The 21,185-nt window shown below is 40.3% G+C and overlaps 3 protein-coding genes across 5 annotated transcripts; 2 read left to right on the top strand and 1 right to left on the bottom strand.

Annotated features, from left to right (window-relative positions):
- The first annotated feature begins 731 nt into the window (after positions 1-731).
- On the top strand, positions 732-8,204 carry dnajc11a (DnaJ (Hsp40) homolog, subfamily C, member 11a). Its single transcript, XM_071894605.2, has 16 exons — positions 732-831; positions 1,539-1,668; positions 1,851-1,924; positions 2,393-2,494; positions 2,604-2,732; positions 2,899-3,021; positions 3,189-3,262; positions 3,362-3,551; positions 3,653-3,738; positions 4,004-4,120; positions 4,772-4,927; positions 5,078-5,147; positions 5,416-5,473; positions 6,879-7,021; positions 7,307-7,436; positions 7,744-8,204. Exons 1-16 carry the CDS (start codon positions 760-762, stop codon positions 7,767-7,769), a joined length of 1,680 nt encoding a protein of 559 aa, XP_071750706.1. The 5' UTR covers positions 732-759; the 3' UTR covers positions 7,770-8,204.
- A 1,839-nt stretch (positions 8,205-10,043) lies between these two features.
- LOC139908038 (F-box only protein 6-like) lies at positions 10,044-15,769 on the top strand. 2 transcript variants are annotated; one of them, XM_071894609.2, is made up of 6 exons: positions 10,044-10,427; positions 11,701-11,962; positions 12,559-12,673; positions 12,763-12,858; positions 13,264-13,399; positions 13,489-15,769. In XM_071894609.2, exons 1-6 carry the CDS (start codon positions 10,308-10,310, stop codon positions 13,741-13,743), a joined length of 984 nt encoding a protein of 327 aa, XP_071750710.2. In that variant the 5' UTR covers positions 10,044-10,307; the 3' UTR covers positions 13,744-15,769. The 2 variants fall into 2 exon arrangements, with proteins under 2 accessions (XP_071750710.2, XP_071750711.2); XM_071894610.2 differs by having other exon boundaries at positions 10,316-10,427; positions 11,708-11,962.
- Positions 15,770-15,824: 55 nt separating this feature from the next.
- LOC139908018 (cell division control protein 42 homolog) lies at positions 15,825-20,976 on the bottom strand. Of its 2 annotated transcripts, none has more exons than XM_071894584.2 (6): positions 20,871-20,976; positions 20,154-20,288; positions 19,915-19,987; positions 19,701-19,810; positions 18,608-18,805; positions 15,825-17,696 (listed from the first exon to the last, which is right to left on the bottom strand). In XM_071894584.2, the coding sequence occupies exons 2-6, from the start codon at positions 20,256-20,258 to the stop codon at positions 17,607-17,609; spliced, it is 576 nt and encodes a 191-aa protein (XP_071750685.1). In that variant the 5' UTR covers positions 20,259-20,288; positions 20,871-20,976; the 3' UTR covers positions 15,825-17,606. The 2 variants fall into 2 exon arrangements, with proteins under 2 accessions (XP_071750685.1, XP_071750686.1); XM_071894585.2 differs by lacking the exon at positions 15,825-17,696 and adding an exon at positions 17,703-18,415.
- Positions 20,977-21,185: the final 209 nt, after the last annotated feature.

The following is a 21,185-nucleotide window of genomic DNA, read 5'->3' as shown; positions in this document are numbered from 1 at the left end:
ATTGTAGCCTACTATAGACTTGGCATTTGACACTAGTGAGACCTTAAGAGCAGCCTTTGTCCCATTTAAACTTGCTGTAGACCGCGACTGCTATGTTGAAATGGATTGTAGTTGTAGTTGGTGGTGCTGAAAGGACAGCTCCTCTTGGAGGGTACTGCTGCCTGATGCCAGTGCACGCTGTACAGTGAAGACCTTCTTGGGATTGCAAAGAAATTACCACTGAAAGGAAAGCCCTAAATGACTGAATTTATGTTAGGGTTAGGGTTAGGGTTGTAAATTGTTTACAGGTCGATGGGATGCAGACATTTCCTTAAAAATGAAGCATACATGTGCCTATCTTCCTAATGTAGGCATGATTTATTTTCTGAAACAGAACATTTAATATTCAAAAAGATGTTTTCCCTAAAAATGGAAAATGAAGTGCCCTAGATATGTTGTAATTCATGATTTTAAACAATTTGAAAGGAAAACGGCATTCGGCTGATGTGGCAAAATTCCAGTCTGCATTTTAATTTTGGAAGATCTCATAACGTACCTCAATATTAAAACGCAAAGCAATCGCTGATGAAGACGGATAACTGTAAATTTGAAAGTTCAATGAATGGAGATCAGAAATATGCACGAATATGAACACTAACCAGAAAACATGAACACGTCTATGAAGAAAGCAGTCATCCGCTTCACAAGGTGGCGACGGAGAGCACAGAGAGGTCTGGGCGCGTGCTAAATGACACGAGGAAGGGATGACAGGTTGTAAACATGGCGTCCGCCTTGGAAGATGATGAGATTGACAATGATGATTACTATTCCCTGCTAAATGTCAGGAGAGAGGTACAATATGCAATGACGCTTTGAATAAATGTTTGTGTTTATGCATATAGCAGTCACTCTTCAAACTTTCCTGCACCGATATTTGATGGTTACGTGTATAATCAGAGTTAACGTTAGCTAGGTAGCTAGCTTGTGACCCTCGACATTGATTTTTGTTCTCTGACTCTTTGGTTAGTAATGAGAGCTGGAATTAGTTTTAAGTTGTTTCTCGTCAATGAGGTCGTTAACTTGATAGTGTTTTATACTTACGAGGCGAACAACAAGTTGTAACGTTGGTGGCCAACTGTCGCTGTCAAGTTTAACAGTAACCAAGCAAGATAGTCAAATGAATGTTACTGCGATAGTCTGGGCGCTAATGTTAGCTAGCTAACGTTAACTGACAGACGCTCTCAACTTCAAAATAATCTCTTTGAGTGTGCGAGAATGCTAATTAGCTAATGCTACCAGTTGTCGCATACTTTGGATACTTCATGTGAGGCAGTTTTGACCTACCTTTTTAAGCATCAACATTGTTATGTCACTAGAAGTTCAAGCCCTTGATGGCATGACACCAGAGTTGGTAGTACTTTAGGAAAGACTTTTTGGAAAATTAGCTTGGTTTGAGGTGAGTTGAGCTTAAGTGTGACGTGGTTGATGCGAATGTCTTGATGTTTTAATATTGGTTTGCCACTTCAAGATTTTGTTCCCATTTCAATATTGTGCTTTAGGCAACACAGGATGAGCTGAAGGCGGCATACAGACGGTTGTGCATGCTGTACCACCCAGACAAGCACCGGGACCCGGAGCTGAAGCGACAAGCAGAACAGCTGTTTAACCTTGTACATCAAGCTTATGAAGGTACGAAAAGCCATGACGATATGAAAGACATTTGGCTCCCTTTTCATCTGCACATCCAATTCAGCTGATATTGTGTTGGATAATTGTGATCTATATTAAGGTATTTAAAAAAATTATATGTTTATAAACCTACTGTACTGTTTTGAGTAATATTACTGATTGTTATCCATATCTCTTTATAGTCCTTAGTGACCCACAGGCACGGGCTATCTATGATATCTATGGCAAACGAGGACTGGATGTTGAAGGATGGGAGGTAAGTCCATTAGTGACTGTAACGGCTAAATTCCATTTGGCTGCCAAGAATTTCCAAACTAGCTACTACACACTGTTAACAACAATGCCATATATGTCGACCAATTGTGCACTGTTAAGGTCTTGAGTTGAGGTTAACCCATTTAACAATACATAGTTATGCAACTAGTATATGCCATACATAAGCATAATATTGTTATGGCAGTGTAGTCTGGCATGAAGCCTGTGCTCAATATGTGTGCAATATTTCTTGGTTTGCTTTGTCTGTATGTACCATTACCGTTGACCCAATTACCAAAATACTGTGCTTGACACTACAGAACATGTGATGCATCTAAATATTTACATAACAAACATATATTCGAGCCTGAAATAATGGCGAACTTGCTCCTACAGCCACTGTTGACCGAAGCAGCCAATCCACAATTCGCACTGCATGCATTTCAGATCGTATATGTTCTTATTCCAGGTGGTGGAAAGAAAAAGAACGCCCGCTGAGATTCGTGAAGAGTATGAGCGTCTTCAGAGAGAGCGAGAGGAGAGAAGGCTCCAGCAAAGGACCAACCCAAAGGTGTGTTGAGGGGAAGATAATAATTTATATTTAATTGATTGTATAAAGTCATTACTCGCCATTATGCATATCATGCCCATGTATTAATTAGTGAAATTGTGCCTCTTAGGGAACGATTAGTGTGGGTATTGATGCCACAGACCTCTTTGATCGATATGAGGAGGACTATGAGGATATGGTTGGAGGGGGTGTGCCTCATGTGGAGATCAACAAGATGCACATATCACAATCCATAGAGGTAACGGGTTGCACCAAATTGTTTTTTACTATTTTGTGTTGTGTCAAAATGTGTGTAATCACAGTCTATGAAGTCCCAGATAGCTGTGAGGAAAGATGTTTGACCTTATAGAACTCTAATTTATATCAAAGGACGTGCTGTATTTGTGTTTTGTTGTCTACTGCAGGCCCCTCTTACCACTACAGACACAGCCGTTCTGTCTGGCTCCTTGTCAACCCACAATGGAAATGGAGGTGGCAACATTAACTTGGCCTTGAGAAGAGTCACCTCAGCTAAGGGCTGGGGAGAGGTAGGGACTTATTCTGTGATTTATGCTGCAACACCCACACTACTTGCATGTTTTTATTGTAATGTGGTCACAAAGGAAATCTGCCCTTTTCTCTGTGTGGTGTAATGTGTGGTGTGTGTGTCATTTTTTAGGTATCTCTACTTCATCCATTGTCTCTGTGTTCACAGCTAGAGTTTGGAGCTGGAGACACCCACGGACCTCTCTTTGGAATGAAGATATTCCGAAACTTGACACCACGCTGGTATGTCTAGAAATGCAAAAAAAAATAAAAATAATAATCTGTATTTTCATTACCACATGAACATTTTGGTTAAGTCCTCAGAGGATTATTTGTCCCCAGCTTTGTGACTGCTCAGTGTGGGCTCCAGTTTTCATCCCGTGGCGTGCGTCCTGGAGTTACCACTGTGCTGGCCCGTCACCTCGACAAGAACACTATGGGCTACCTGCAGTGGCGCTGGGGGGTCCAGTCCTCTATGAACACCAGCGTTGTCAGGGACACCAAGAGCAGCCATTTCACCTTCGCAATGCAGGTTAGCAGCCAGCAGTTAGATTTTACTTTGGCCAGAACACCATTAAATCAACAATTGCTCGTCAGGGTTGTGCCAGAATAATTACTTACTTTTTTCTGCAGCTTGGCATTCCTCACTCTTTTGTGATGATGAGTTACCAGTACAAGTTCCAGGATGACGACCAGACGAAGATCAAGGGCTCAGTCAAGTATGTTGTCAAAGTGAAATACCTGTTATTTGTCCTGAGAACTAATTTGAAAAGTATGTCCTTTGTGGTATATTGCTGCATATAAATTCATATTAAAGCACCCATTTGCAGTTCATAGTGATCGGAAATTGCTTGTACAGCTACGCATTTTTCTATTCTTTTGAATCCGTATAGTTAGTCACTTGTTGTACAAGAACTTAGAGCTCAACTTCAAGTACTCTTTGAGTGCAGAGGTGTAGGTAGTGACTCTGTCTTTACGCTGCAGATCAGGTTTCTTTGGGACTGTGATAGAGTACGGTGCTGAGAGGAAGATCAGTCGACACAGTGTCCTGGGGGCCACCGTCAGTGTGGGAGTGCCCCAAGGTGTCTCCCTCAAGATCAAGTAAGTACGGCTCACTGCTCCAGTTTCCTATTTGGTGTGGCTTCCAGAGGGTTTTTCCCACAGTGCTTGTTGCCATGGCGCCATGGGCATCAAGAGGCAAGGTCATGGCCAGCCAATCAAGCATGAGACAACTCACTGTTCAATACCTGTGCATTATAAAAATTCATAACTGTTTACAGCGCTTGAGAAATTAATATTATAGAAATCATGTATGTATGTTGTTTATTAGGTTTTCGGGACAGAGCACCTCAATATGTAATATGTGTTCGTCAGTGGTGGCAAAGTCTGTGAGTGCGTCTGTGAGAATGTACACAAGGATTAGACTCAGGTGCTACATGGTGTTGAGATTGAATGTGCGAGCATGTTTATATTTACTGTAGCTTTATGACACTAACCCATACCCCCGAACACCTACAAAGTGCTAGCACACTTGTAGATAAGTATCTGCTTAATAAAAATAAATAACATTTCTATTATAGTTTAAATTTCACCTTTTCATAACAATGAATCTTTACACCCACCTGCAGATTTTCACATTTTTGTACAAAACTCCCACAATCCTCTTATCGTACTCAGAAAGATCTATTCTGTCAACGCTTAAATTAATAAATAAATAAGGTTAAATAAATAAAGCTAACTCTCTGTCCACAGGTTAAACAGAGCCAGCCAGACGTATTTCTTCCCTATTCACCTGACCGACCAACTCCTGCCTAGTGCAGTATTTTACGCCACAGTTGGACCACTGGTTTTCTACCTCGCCATCCAGCGGCTTGTTATCCGGCCCTATGTGCGCGCCCAGAAGGAACAGTAAGAAATCCCCCTCTTATGTAACGGATCACTTTGAAGTCGGTTGTTTCATGAAAGAAACATTAATAAAACTAGTACTACACATATTATTATGCCCAGAGTTATCTTAAGAGCCAATTTTAATTCTCCCTTTATCTCTTGACTCAACAGAGACTTGGAAAAGCAGCGGGAGAGCTCGGCCTCTGACATAGCCAGGAAGAGACAGGAGGCGGAGTCTGCTGTGAGTCCTCTATACATTTAGCTGGGGTGCCAATCGTGCATTGAGGTTGAGTATTAGATAAGAGATGATTACAGGCATCAAGAAACATTGGCGAGTCCCAAATCAATCATGAAGCTGGGGCCAAGGTGGAATTAGATAGATGTATGCAGAGTCTTTGTGAAGTTTATTAGTACAATCCGTATGATGTGAAATCCCTTTGTTTCTGTCTATCTTAATTTTTCTCCCTCCCTCCCTCCCCCTCTTCTCTCTGCCTCTTTCATCTATAAAGGTCTTGCTCATGCAGGAGTCTGTGCGCAGGATTATTGAAGCTGAGGAATCTAGAATGGGTAAGATCAGTAATATTTAACCAGATGAGGAGAGGCGAATGTGTCCTGTGAATACTGTGTTTTTTTAAGCACGATATCAAACTGTTTGATTCCATCAGATGCATAACTGGTTTATTACATTTTAGATTCAATATTCTGAAAGCTATGATTGACTGAATGTTGCTCACCTCAAAATCAAGTCTCTGAGATGCAGTTCTAAAAAATTTTCTCTCACTATATTAGACAAAACCAATCTCCCATTACAGAAACTTAACAGCTGCCCGGTGTTCTGTTGTTCCTTAAAATTAATATATTGCATATGAATTGCCAGTTTACCCATCCTTTAAATCAAAAATCCAACCTAAAGCAAAATACGCATGATTTTCAGTGATCTTGGACAGTACACATAGATGTCAGTGTGAAGGGACTGCACTCAGGGAGACTAGTCTGTGGGCTTATTCCATTAACAAAGCATAGGAGAGTTACTCTGTGGACACTATGACAGTATCTAGGGTGATTTTGTTATGATGTGGGTGCATTTTCGTAAAATAGAGCTACATTTGGGTGGACATCCCCCCTTTCCTCCCCATACACACACACACACATTTAGACTAGTGATAATTGGGGCTTTTTAGTTTGCCTTTGAAGAGTGCACTAACCAAAAGCTCTCTGCAGACAGCATCATTTTCACCCGGGGTTGAATGGCAAGCGATAATTGGCTTACGACACCTGTCATTGTAGAGGTTGCTCTGACTGGTTTCACTATTACCAGTGTTGCCCTGGACTTGGGACCTGTAAAGCAACTGTTAATAACTGTGTGTAATGACAGACACACAGCTGCACCTCTCTATTCAATGGATTAGACCCAGTGTAATGGTTAAGGTACAATCTATGTAGCCTAAAATGGAAATGAATTGTGCACTCATTTTATTGTTTACTTTGAAAATGATTTGAACAAACGTCTCAAGAATAATAATAATTTGTTCAATTCTAATCCATTTAGTAATCAACTGTGTGGCTGAAATTGCTGGCATTTAAATTAAATTAAATTAAATGACAGAAAAAAAACAGGTGATTTATGTTGGAATTTTTATTAGGCAGTTGGGAAGAATCACTAGCATTAAATTTGTTGAGATGCTCGGGTCATAATTGTATTTACCAGACCTCCACTGATAATACCAGCTCACCAGTGGCCAAGATTCAAGCCAGATTCTGTCTGTGTGCTTTGCCACCCCCGGATTCCTAAAATCAACTCTAAAACAACCTAAATTGGCCTTTTTGGTGACTGATCTGTATTCTTGTATCATGGCACAAAAGTAATGGGGTAGGGGGGTTCATTAGTAAGGCCAGGGCCACATATAAGACATAATAGAGGTCAGTATATGAATGTAACATTAAATTTCCTTGGTATTGTTTCCTGGATTAGGTCTCATCATCCTCAATGCCTGGTATGGCAAGTTTGTGACAGACAACAGTAAGAGACACGAGAGGGCAAAGGTCATTGATGTGACTGTGCCACTGCAGTGCCTGGTGAAAGACTCAAAGCTCATCCTCACTGAGGCCACAAAGGTATGTTAATAAATACAGTGCACAATTCCCCCAAATCTGTATCTAAACCTACACACTAAAATAAGTTTTTGTCATTAATTACTACTGTAATGATACCGTATGCATTGAGGGGTTGAGACACATGTACTCCAGCTATTCTCCTATATGTGCACATACTGGTTTTAATGTCTTTACTTTGCGAGTACAAATTTGTGGGTGTACAATTTGCATACAAATGTATGTCTTCAATCTGCTGTAGGGTTATTCAGTGTTCTGCTGGTGCATGACATTATGTTGTCTTTGCAGTCAGGACTCCCTGGGTTCTACGACCCCTGCGTGGGGGAGGAGAAGAGCCTGAAGGTGCTGTATCAGTTCCGCGGAGTCATGCATCAAGTCCTGTCAGGGGACATGGAAGCACTCAGGATACCAAAGCAATGTAAGTCGAAAAGACTGGTATTGTATATAGTACTGCATAGCGACTCACAGAGGCTGCATGGGGATTGTGTCACAATTTTGGCTCCATTGCTGTAGCTGTTTGACTACTTCAGTGCAGGCTTGTGATCCAGTGGAACTTATACTCTCAGGTCATTTTGACAGCAGGGGAAATGTACTTGAATATTGTGCATTTGTAGATTTATTTGATGTACCCCGTTTGAAAGTGTCTCTTCAAATTCATTGAGTTGTATTACATATTTTAGGTGCTTTCCACTTTTAACTTCTTTCTTCCTACTTCCACTGTACAGCTCACAGGATCGACGCAGACACATAGGAGCTCCTCCGCTGAACAATCAGAGACGCGTCATTGAACTGTTTGACAGAAAATGGATAAACTCCAGTTTTAGATATGACACGGATTTAAGTCCTTGTTCCCCAGAAGTCGTGCATATTCCTTTGTCTTTATATTGTTCATTTAAATATGCAGAGCGGAGTCAGAGCATCGAAAGCTGGGTTGATTATGATTCAGTGTCCACTGACAGGGTTGTGGCCTGCTTGAAATTCTAAAGTGACACCGAAATCAATGGCTACTATCTTGTTTCCCAGGCCTTTTAGCCTCCTTGGTACCCATTTATTTTTGGTATGGCTTATAATGTATGATCAAGTTATATTGTACTGTATTGTACACAAAACTGCAGTGCCTATGTGATTGAAGACATGAATGCACCTCTGTATATTTGCCATATTATTAAAAATCAATCTCTTCCAAGTTGTTTAACCATTTTGATACTTTTTTTCTGGAAAGAATTATCTTGTTGCTGCATTTGTTTTGGAGCTGAATTATTTTTTAATTATCGTGGTTATGTGATTTTTTTTTTTCTTTTTTTAAAGCCAATTAATTAACTTGAACTAAACCCGTTTTATGGGTAGTGTAATACTGTTGATGATCTGTCAACAGTGCTACATAGCTTTAAGGCAACTTGAATGTTTTGTGGGTTTATCTTTGGCATTGGTCAGTGACTTGAATATATGCCAGTTCATTGCCTGTGAATTTAACTTGCACTTATGAACTAAAGCTCCCCCACACAGATTTCAGTAGTTCTCTTAAGTTGCTGAGTTCTTACTCAGAAGTCACACCTAAGGCAGTGTATAATAGGATTGTACTGTGAAGACTGGAGAAGAATGGTGCTGATAAATGGAAAGTAATGGAGATGATTGTCACTTTCAGACAACAGCTATAACACTGTTCAGAGTGTCTTTGTGACCTCTTATCAGTGAGTATATTACTTTATCAGGCTAGCCTAGTTCTTATCTATTGTTAGTTTGTCTGAAGTATCCCTGCTGTTTATTTTAGCCCCTGCAGCAAGAGTCAGATGATTGATTTAGAGGAGGTTTTAATACTCTCATTTATGGGCCATTTCCAATGTGATTGATGAGGAAGATTCATACAATATGTTGATTAGTCTGCATCACTGCAACATTTGTCAGATTACATGAAGTTAGTATGTGCATGTAGGTACATGTGCCATAGGACTTAATGATGCATATTTGGCTCAAAAAGTGTTCACCTAAGCCACTGGTTCCCAAAGTGGGGTCTGGGGACCCCCAGGGATCCTTGAGGGAATTTCAGGGGGTCCCCAGTAAAATGAGCAATGGTTTAATTTCATCATTATTTCACTCCCTAGAGGTTAGCACAATGAGAGTATGCATAAGGACTATTTTCCTTATAGGTTTCACTCTCCACCCTGGCTGGTATCACCTCACCTGAAGTATATACAGTTATATATTTCTGCACCGAGTTACATTTAACAGAAATCTTCTCGGATGGGGTTCCATAGGACAAAATATTAAATCTTATTAAATGGGGTCCATGGTCGAATGCATATCTACTTGGGAGTATGAAAAAGTTTGGGAACCCCTGACCTAAGCTGTATTGAGTTGCTTGATTAGAAAATGAAGCCAATTCAAGGTAAGGTGAAATCCTCTCACAGCAGTCTTATTTCAGAAGACAAACGGAGGTGGGAAGCCTGGATGACTAACCGTAGTGTTGAAATATGCCCATCTGGAGCAGTATTAATTGCTTGTCCACAGCTACAGTATCTGCTGTTCCAGTGTTTACTTTATCCTGTCAGAAGTGGAAGAGAGTAGGCAACTGTGAACTGGACTCACACTCTGCTTTATTTTGTTTTGATACACATTAACCTGACTACTGACTCAGCTGCAGCAACAAGAGTGGGAGTATGTCTTGGGAATATGGAGATGATTAATTTTGTGGGGTTTGACATTATACTGAGTAAATACATTTTAAAGAAAAAATGGTCTTCACCTTCACCATACATACAACGAAGTAAATTATCAAAATAACGGTTTAACCTTACAAACAATCCATATCTCATTATGTTGCAATGCTTGGTACAAAATATTAGATTGTCTCCTTATCTGAAGCTGTGAAGTCCCGTCTGAGCCTCGAAGCTCGTATTTTAATACAGCGTCGACCGAGCGAGCGGAGTTAATGCTATATGTTGGGCGAGCTTCGCGCGCCCGGCGTGTGGGCGGACACAAAGCGAGCTCACCTTGGTTTCAACGTCATTTCAAGGAAGAGGTGATTCATAAACAACGTCGAGAAGGAATGTGACTCCTCTGTCATTTCAGAAACTGGAGGAGTTGCACGGGCCTCTGACAGTTTTTAAATCAGTTGTAAAGTTAAATCTCGACTGATACGCTACGTCTTCTGTTTATTTCACTTTAGAGCGCAGCTTTTTGCTGAAAACTGGACTTCCGTGTCTATCGGACATCGGCCTGAAACAGTAACCGTTTTTGCCGTGTGTTATCTTGCTTGCAAATACATAACCAGCCTGCGTCTATCACAGGAATGAGGAAGAGAGCTATGGGTGTAACTCACAGCGCTGGTACTACTGATTCAGACCCAAATCAGAGTCGGAGCCAGAATCCGACCTCAAGTGACACTGTAGACCCGCTTCAGCCTGCAGATGTAAGTAGCGTTGCAGGGACCCCAACAGGTGTGACTGTCACACAGCTTTGCATGCCAGCAGCCTGTATGTTTAATTAATAACAGACAAACATTGACTGGGGATTACACAATTATTGACCTTAGTGAGTTAAAATGTGTAATGTGAAGTTCCCTTTCCATATGGAGCGCTTTGAGCTGTGCTGCCTGCACTCATGTAGAAGGCCCGCTGCCCACAATAGTGAGTCACACGTGCTGCCTTCAAGTGCTGCTTCTCAGCTCCTACTTCCTAGATTTAAGTTGTATACGACTTGTCAGGCGTTCAAGTGCCTTTGGTTAGAAGTACTGATAAAATGGGCCCTGTAACAAAACTAGTTTTCTGTTGGCTGTTTTCATTTCGCACATGTTTTAGACGTTAAGTGTAGAACATAATGGGACTCTGTCATTTGAACCTTACCATGTTGTCCTAGCTTTAAAGGGAAAATCTACCCTCTGATATTCGTACACTGTTATCATTCAGTGATGCTGGGTGCATTCCAGGAGTTACTCTCATCGCCTCATCTACTTTCACCATGGTCATTTCCCACATTTCCCAGAATGACTTTCAGAAACTCCCAAAGAACAGATGTGAACTTGTTGTATTCAGCTGTGGGTTATACAGAGCGATAGCATAGTGAGAGCAAGAGAGCGAGGGTTTGAGAGTCGTGCCCCACACTCAAAACACATGTCTTGTGGCTGCATTGCATTCTGGTCTATTGAGGCTACTATAGGTGGAGAAATTGGTATCTCTGCCTCTTCTACGATAGATGTCGCCTTGTATGATTGTTGAACATTGGTGCAAATTTGTGAGTCTAGAAAGAAGCTCTCGCTTATTGATTCTCAAGAACTGACACAAAAACCTGGTTACTGTTGATATTTTGGATTGCTGAAATATTTTCTGCTGTCAAACTCCATTATAGCTGCACTGGAAGTATCTCAATGTGATGTCACGTCATCTACATTTGGCCAGTTATTCACAGAACTAAGAAAAATACACCAGCAAACAGCAAAATGGGCTCAGAAATGCAAGGCACATCACCAATAGCTGCTTTTTAACAGTGTTAGTGTTTTCGGGTGGATTTTTTCCTTTAAAACTGAGACTAAATGCTGAAGTTAGATCATTTAAAAGGCTACAGTTAAGAAAGCAGCGGGGGGAATTGATCCCAAGTCAGTGCTTGCTACCTGTGATTACATTTGAAAATGATAATGGTCAGCCAGAGCTTCAGCTTATTGTGCTTCTTGTTTGTTTTCTCGCCAGTCCACAGGTCTGTTCCCTGCTCTTCCCCTGGAGGTCCTGGAGGAGATCTTCATGAATGTTGCTCCCCATCAGGTGGTGTGTGTTTGCCGGTTAGTGTGTCGCGAATGGAAAGAATTGGTTGACAGTGAATCTCTGTGGAGGGAGAGATGTCGGAGAGAGGGATATCACCTCCGCGACGCGACCAAAATGCCCCCGGACTGGAGATTGTTTTACTTCTTGTGCAAGAAGAGACGGAATCTTCTGAAGAACTCCAGAGGGCAACGTAAGAAGCCGCAACACTAGTTTAACTGAACAGTCACTGTGCAGTACTTGTCCTGCACTGTAAGTCAGTGGTTCTCAACGTGGGGTTCGGGGACCACCAGGGGTCCTTGAGGGGGTTCCAGGGGGTCCCCAGCAAATTGATGAATTGTTAAACTTCACCATTATTTAATTTCCAAGAAGTGAACACAATTAGAGAATGTAGAAGAATGACTGTTTTGATCATAGTTTCACTGTTATCTCTCTACCTACAATACAGATAGTCATGGGATTCTGGACAAAATCATATCTAGCAATAAAAATATTGTCAGATTTGGTTCGGAGAGACAAAATCTCATCAAATGGGGGTCCATAGCCCTAATGTGGACTAAATTAGGGGTCCCTGATATGGAAAAGGTTGAGAATCACTGCTCTAAGTAACACATGCCTTTGTCCAAAGTGCCTTACAGCACCAGGAGTGCAAACATTTTTAGCAGGTGGCCCCAATGGAATCAAACCTTTAACCCAGGTGGTGTTAATGCCATGTTTTTTTCCCACTGAGCTACAAATGACCACTACCAATAGGATTTCTCTCATAACCCACCTCCTTGTTTTTTACAGAAAAATTAAACAGCTGGCAGATTTTGGAGAATGGCGGCGATAAATGGAAAGTAGAGGGTGCGATGGTGCCACATCCAGATGAGACCGTCCAGAAAGTCTTTGTGACCTCTTACCAGTGAGTATGTAGCAGCAGAAGTACAGCAAATATATGACAACTGTGTGTTCATACTACAAAGTACTCAACACATGTTCTGTTGTCTTTAGAATGTGTAGGAAGTCCCAGCTGATTGACCTGGTGAAGGAGGGCTATAACCCCTCATTCATGGACCACTTCCAGCCTGATATCAAAATATCTGATTGGTAAGAAAAATACACTCTCACTGCTAGTTTGATTAATTCTTAAATTGATGGCACATTGAATCAGGCATGTGCACAATCCCAGATTTTTTTTTTTATTAACTATTCTGCAGTGTTAAGAACCGAGTCAACATTATATAGTGTTTGCCCATATTCATTAGTGTGCCGTGTATATAGGCATTAAGCATGAGTACATTGTTTTTTTATCCTTGCTTAGACTGAATTAACAAGTAATCTGTTTTAACCTTTGCAAAACATGGGAATAACTTATTTCTTTCTGATAAAACTTTTTTTTTTTTCGGCCAAAGGTTTTTAAAAATGAAAGCTAAAACACTAGACAAATTCCTGATTTGAAAGTGTGTGTGTGTGTGTGTGTGTGTGTGTGTGTGTGTGTGTGTGTTCTTCTAGGTATGCACCACGATGGGATTGCGGCTGTGAATATGAGATCCGTGTCGAGTTGCTGAATCACAAGAAGAAGACTGTCCAGACGTTTGCTCCTGAGACGGTTTACTTTGAGCAGTGGAATGATCAGCAATGGAATCAGGTATTGACGATGAGCATAAAGCACTAATGGATATGACAGTGTTGAAGGACAGCAATAGACTTCTTACCGACTGATCTTTATTTTTTCAGGTGACCCATGTGTTCAAGGACTATGGAGCAGGAGTGCGATACATCCGTTTTATCCACGGAGGCAAGGACACGCAGTTCTGGGCAGGATGGTATGGAGTTCGGGTCACTGACAGCTGCGTTGAGATTTGTCCGTCAGTCATGGGCGTAGAAAGCAGTTGTCCACTGGGGGGGGCAGGTTCGGCTGGGGAGGTCCGGGGGCCTACTCCCTCGGGGGAAAACTCTTTAAAAACACAGCTGCACAATACTAATTTCTAGTAACTTTCAAAAAGGCTATCTGAAAATGAAGAAAGAATGACTGGTGCTTAAAAAAAAGACAGATCCGATATGAAGAGCTATTGGTTACAGTAGGCTTTCAGCCAATCTATCTATGGCCTGTTTCTCATTAATAAAAACAATAACCATAATTTCCATCTTAGAATTACAGTGTTTTATGTAGTTGTATTTTCCTTCCAACTAACTGCACTGATATCATCTGGTTTCTAGTCATTTATTTTTTACAGTGCACTGGTCCTTTTTGAGAGCTAAGTGTGTTTTTTTTTCTCCAAGCCCTGCTACAACACCGGCTTTAGCTTGAAAAGATGTTGATTATAAAGTACATACAAAAAGCCAGCACAGTACCTGTTTGATTACAGTACAATAATGAGCCATGCAAAGCAACTTTTTAGTTAACATTACCTCCTCAGTAGACACAGCAGCCTACTTATTTTAACTGACGGTCACCAAACACTAGCTTGACTGAGTACCAAACATATTCAGTCATGCTGCTAACTGCCAGTGTAGACAGCTGGCAGCAGGCTAACCTCAGCCTTTTTTTTTTTTTTTTTTTTTTCATGGGAGGCAGGTAGACCGGTAGCTGTTCATCTAACTCCTACCTCCTGCCTGAAACTGCACCTTTTGAAGTCTTATCTGCCTTATGTCACCTGTAGTTATTTTTAATGTGGAAAGATTATTGCTGCAGCTATAAAAGCTTGAATATATGTGTCTGTTTCTTTAAGAAATATAATTTTCAATGTATAAAATGTAATTTTCAACGTAATTGTCCATAGCAGCATCTTGAGAAGACATGTTATGCCTTCAGCACGGCGCACTTTTGGTGCAAGGAGGGTCGTACAAACTCGTAGAACTTTGAATAGTTGCAACAGATTTGCTGCAACACAAGTGGAATTGGAAATGTTAGAATGAGAGCAGTTGTAACCAGTGTGAAGCTGACTTCACCTAAATTATGCATATCTCACTGTGAAAGTAAAAGCACCTTCAGGGACCATTAAAAAATGGTTAACAGGGATGGAAATTTCACTGTTCACTACACCATGGCTGGTAATTTTCAAACGGGGGCCAGTGTATAATTATCCACACTCCCAGAACAGCCTTGCAGTAATATCTTTGCAGTGAGGTCTAACCAAAGAGGATACATGCTTCACAGGCCCGAGTGCCATTACGAGCCTTGGGAACATAGTCCAGTTTGTAGTTTGGTATACTACAGTAGCGCACGCCCATTTCCAAGTTCACAAAACGATGCATAAATATTCATTATTGTGGATTTTTCAGGAATATTCATGATATTTGAGTCATTTGCCCACTTGCCCATTAGTGTTGTGGTCTGCCCACCAGTCATGAAAAATGTTATGAGTGCATCTGCAGGGCAAGATGCCTCCTACAGTGTCAAGGAGGCTTTGTGGATCTCTGAATGGACTGTCTTGTCTCTGGTCTAAGGTCTATGAAGAAGGGATTTGATCTATTTATCTGGTGTGTGTCTCACTGTACTCACTTTAAGTGTAAGTGATGATGACAAATGTGAAGTCATATGATGAGTCGGTGTGTGCTGCACTGAGCTGAGGGAGCAACACAGCGGAGTAACAGTGACCTGATCTGTGATTGCTCATCCCAAATGAGGTGCTTCACTTAGAATAAAACCCATCTACTCATTTCTACTCATTACTGACAATAAAGAAGCTTCATTGAGTCTGGTTAGGGTCAGGGTGAGTGCCACATGGTTTTGCTAAAATGCTAAACTTCCCCTCAGATCATAAGGGATTCCTTTTGTGAATGATTCCGTTGTTGTGCTTAAGGTTTCAGCACCATTGTTTAAACTTATCAGTCTTAAAATGAATGTTTTCTCTTGCACTGCTCTGTATGTTAACTGTAAGGTGTGATGCTGACATTTCTAATATAAAAGTGTGATTGTTTTTGTTTGATTGTTTTTAGCATTTGCACTCCCTTATTTCTCTTCTCCATGCCAGCTGTGGCATTTTATACAAGTTATTAAAACGGTTATATTGGACCAGGTTGGTTGTCACCTTATTTATCTAACCATCAAGTCAGTCAACAACATAAGATGTTTCAATTAAGGTTTATTCATAATACTGGTTTATTGTGATGTTTTATCACAAGCAAGATACAGTACAATTTTTAAGTCAAACAGAATAAAAATCAAACACTCTAAGATAACTTATTCAAATCTATTACAAAGTAACTTTTATCAACATTAATTTGATTTCAGCTTCACCTCAGCCTCTCCGAATCTCAATATCATCAAAGCATGTCATGTTTTCATTGGTCAAGTAATAAGTTAGGAGGTTGTTCTCAGTTATAGATCAAACCCACTGAACAGGTGTGGCCATAGTATTAGACACGATTGCAAATAATACGAGCTCTCTCATTCAAAAGTCTACAGAATTTCAGAGTGTAAAGCAGTTCATAAAGCAAGTATTGTCAGAATTTGTCATCTGACTTTCTGGTGCAGCAGCTTAGCACTGAGTTTGTTCAATTTACAAATTGGTACACTTTCCTGGGTTTGTAAGCCGATTAGTAAAATGTTTCAAAAAAACAAAAAAAAACAAAAAAAAACCTACCAGGAATCAAACGCACCCAACAAAATTCAACCAATTCAACTTGTGTTGATTGGAGGATCAGGACACACATGGCCATGACCTTGCTAACCCCTGCCCATCACAAACAATGAATGATTTAGAGACAATTTTGTGCTTCATTTCTCTCAAATTGGGAATGTACAGTAACTACATTCCATCACTGAAATAATGTGTAAAATGCTCATCAATCCAAAAATATTTGTGATGCTCACCTTCCAGTGGAGTGTTCATTTTTTTTTTCAAATTCCATACATTTACCACTTATTTGTCAGCATCTCTAGATTTTTTTCTCTGACAAGTGTAAATTTCCCAGGTTTTCATTTGGCAAGCTAGAACTAACGTGGAGCACAGCCTAGAGATGTCATACTCCTTCAGAGATTACTTGACATTGAACATTTGACCAAGTGAAAAAATAAATGAGTGAATCTCCAGGGCTTCTCCAAAACTGTTAAGAAAATTATAATTTTCACAAACATTTCTAAATTTGGAAAACATAATTTTCAAATTCTGTGACTTTCCCCAAGATTTCTATTGCCAGAAACCAAGTCAATAATGGAAAATTAAACAATAACATACACTGTGTCAACAAAACTGAGCTGCAAGTGCCAGGGCTGCATATACAGTACAAATAAAAAAACCTTAAAAAAGGAATGGCATGAAGACTGCCATTGGAAAAGGCAAAGGAGAAGCATCAGATGTAGGAAATACTAAGACGGCACTAGAGCATCTCACTGATCCATCATTATCAGGAGCTGTGTGCCTCTTCCAGCTCAATCAGTCACTAATGGACAACACAACTGCCAACCATTAAAGTCCATGAGACTACACAAGCATCATTTCAACAGTGGTTCCATGAAAATATCATTTTAAGAGGTTTTTATACTTACATAAAATTGTTCTAGTATAGCAGTAAGCCTATACTTCTACCAGAATGAACTGTAAACATACTGTAATCAAACTCAACAGTTGTTTGCAAGTGTCTACCACAGTTTGATAATAACTCATAGTAAATGATTACATTTTTCGCATCCAGTGTTCATATCATGTAAGACCATTTTGAAAGTCTCAAATCATCTCAAACAGCATCGCTAGGTACTACATCTTCAAATCATGTTCAACATATCCAATAGATATCTGGGTTGACAGAGTCTATCAAGAGGCATATACTTCATGAAGGACAACAATATTCTTCAATACTGTTAACCTAGACTTAGGAGCTGGTGTGGAGAGACAAGTCCGGTCCGAAACTTAGAGCAGTACACATTTACGTTTTTTCTTAGGTTCAGGAGGCTCCAGGGCAGCCAGTATTGCCTCATCAAACACATTCTTTAATCCTTTCTGTGGAAACAAAACATTCATATTCAAAACAGAGCTGTGTTTCAAATACAAATTGACAACTTGTTCAGGGAATTGATTGCAAATGAAAGTTGACTAGAACTGGAGCAGAGCAATCAAAATGTTCCTTTATTCAAATAACATAATACAAGACTCCCCCTTGTGATCAAGTTGTCTGAGTTAAGACAAAAGCCAATGGAAAACTTTGATGTTGCAGTGGTAAAAAAAAAAAAAAAAAAAAAAATTCAATATTACTGTCCAAGACAGCACATAGCACAAATGCTTTGTAGGGGTACAAACAAAACTGAAGAATTCAAGACTGAAGTAATGACAGAATTTTAAGTTAAAAGCAAACTCAGTTGTGTAAAGCCACATGTAAACTTGCACACTAGGTGCTGAGAACAGAAAGGAAAAGTAAAGATTGGCACCCTTGTCGTATAGCCCAAGGCAGCATGGGTAATTGTGATTTGGCCAAGTTGAAACGAAAGCAAACATGAACAGATGGAAAAAAAAAAAAGTTAATGGGCACAAAGTTTAAAAGAGCATCATGGTTATTTTAGTGACAAATAGACATTTCTTTACAATGAATAAGCAGCAGACAATCAAGAGGCAAAGCAAGATTCAAGAAGACATCAGAACAGACAGCACTTTCTCTTTCTCTGAGTTTCAGGGGGCTCTAAAGCGGCTAGGATAGCCTCATCAAATACGTTCTTCAGTCCCCGCTATAGAAAGAGGAAAGAGGGGAGAAAGAAAGGCGGACAACACCAGAGTTAGATCCAAGATGGAGTTTTTAGCTAAAGTTGTTAGCAAAAGACGGAGCAAAGCATTTCACCATTGTTAGGCAACTAACTGACATTTAAGGCATACGCTCGCCATACCAACAACACACACTGTTGCTAAATGCAATGTCTTACCTGTGTTAGGGCTGAACACTCAACGTATTTGACTGCCTTAAGGTCACGGGCCAGCTTCTCTGCTGTCTCGGGGGTGATTGGCTTCTGTTTGTTCTTGGCTAGCTTTTCCACTGTGGAGGGGTCGTCTCGCAGGTCAATCTGAGTCCCTACCAACAGGAACGGGGTCTTGGGACAGTGGTGAGTTATTTCAGGAACCCACTGTAGAAGAAAGACAAAGGCAAAACGGTCATCCCCAAAAGGAAAACACGCTAATTTTAAAGTTATTTTACATGTAGGACATTATCCATGAAAATGCTATGAAATCATTTTTGATGACAGTATAATTCTGGCAAAAAAGATGATTGTCACCATCATAAACAGAACCCCCATCACCTGCTTTATACTTTTATTTGGACCAGTATCTGAGATAAGAAGACCAGGATCAATGTGCTGTGAAAAATGCCTTCCAGTGCCCAGTGGGCGGCAGGAAGGTTATGCGGCAGAAGCAGCAAGGAGGGGAAATATTGAAATAGACTGATAGAAACAGACTGGCTTAGGAATGGAGCAAATGGTTGGACACGGGTGTTGTCACATAAGCCTGAACGCACAAGGTGCAATAATTGACATGCGCTATTTGATGCCTCTATGGTAGGCAGCAGATTTGAGGTACCAGCAGCACCAGCACCTGCATTTCTTCACTGCAACGCAATATGATAGCAGTCCAGCTAGACTATATAGGCCTACAGTTATTTTTTATCCACACATCTTATTTACCCACCTTTTTGGACTCATACATGACAGGATGTTATGGGATTTTGATAATTACATTTCTCTCATGAATATCTTGGTACCATACTTCTTGACATCCCAATGAAAAAATGCATGATGTCCTTAGGTTGACAATAATATATTTACAGAAAATCCAAAATGTTTAGTGTTATTTTCAACACGACTTACGATTCCAACTGTCATCAATCAATCTATAAACTTAAACATAGAACTTCATAATTCTAATACAGTACAGAGTACTAAGTTGATCGTTACAAATGTGGAGTAAATCATCAAGGAAATTTTAATTTCTTTTTGTGTGATAAAGGCAACGACGTTTACTCACCTTTTCTTTCACATTCTCGAACGAGGAGGGTGAAACAACTGAGAAACAGACTAAGAAAACATCTGTCTGAGGGTAGCTTAATGGTCGTAACCTGTCGTAATCCTCCTGACCTGTAAAGAAACGACACTACAAATTAACTTACCATATGACAAACTAAAAACTGTACTTCATTCAATCAATTATGAAATGACTTTGAAAGAAAAAATAGTTTTACCTGCTGTATCAAATAAGCCTAGGGTGTATGGTTCACCCCCAATCATTACAGTTACTGCATAGTTGTCAAACACCTGTGTTAAAAGAATGAAAAGTCAGAATGTCAGAGTGCCCATTCAATATATTTAATGACTAAGGTTGTGTGTTTCTTTAATGATTTCAATTAAAAGTTCAGATAAAAAAAATCTCATTGTCAGCATCCATCTAGGCGTGAAATTACACCAAACTTAGGCTACTTACTGTTGGTACATATTCGGAGGGGAATTTGTTGGTGGTGTATGAAATCAATAGGCAGGTTTTTCCCACTGCTCCATCACCGACCACAACACACTTGATAGTCTGCATCTCTGTGCTTTCTGGTTCTGCTTGCAATAGCTGGCAGAGGACAGATGATAGCTCATTAATATTTTCGCATCATATGAACATCAGCCTTGAAATGATAATCAGTGTATGCCTCAGTCTAATTGCTAATGACACACTCGGCTGAGCAAAGAATTCAAAGAGGAAGGGCTAACGTTATGTTTCCCAGGATTAAGTGTCACACCCCATCACCAACACTGTCTTGCATGGCAGACGCGAAGCTAACGTTGGCTAATGACAACGTTGACTAATCGCTAGCTACTTTGCTAGTGCTTGTGAAGGAGGTAGTGGATAGATCACACAGAATGACGTTATCGACGTTACACTGAGCGTATAACAAACATGTAACGTTGTTGGATTAACACAGAATAACGGTTTGGCTGCCGGTCAGCAAACTGATGCTAGCAACCGTAGCCAATACTAGTTAGCTAGCTAAGCCCAAACAGACGGCCGGCTGACGTTAGCTCGCTAACTAGCATAGTTGCTGTAACTGATTTCCTGCTAGCAAGGCGAAACATAAAACGAATATCTGAAAGTATGGCTATATGTGTGAAATAATTGCAGATGGGAATGTTAGAAAATGTTTGAATTTCCTACCAGTATCCCTCTGTATATCTGCAAAGCTTTCTGCTTCGCCGGGCGTTGGCAGCAGCAACTTGCTTCAGTGAGGAGCTGAGCTTCAAATCCAGACTTCCACCAGCGTAAAGTCAGCCACAATATAAACAATATCCGGTCATACTTTCCAAATAAAGGTGTTGACATGCTTGGCAACGGTTTGACAGGACCAACGAATTTATAAAGATTTCGAGATGGAATCTGCATTAAATTAAATTGTCGTTTTTTTCCAATATATACTTTTCACATCATATATTCCTATTTATGCGATATTTTTGTCCTGTACATCCTGATTCT

Source organism: Centroberyx gerrardi, chromosome 14 (assembly GCF_048128805.1).
Source record: "Centroberyx gerrardi isolate f3 chromosome 14, fCenGer3.hap1.cur.20231027, whole genome shotgun sequence".
Taxonomy (NCBI): Eukaryota; Metazoa; Chordata; class Actinopteri; order Beryciformes; family Berycidae; genus Centroberyx; species Centroberyx gerrardi.
The sequence above is the reverse complement of the archived record's forward strand: the minus strand, read 5'-3'. Positions and strand labels throughout refer to the sequence as shown.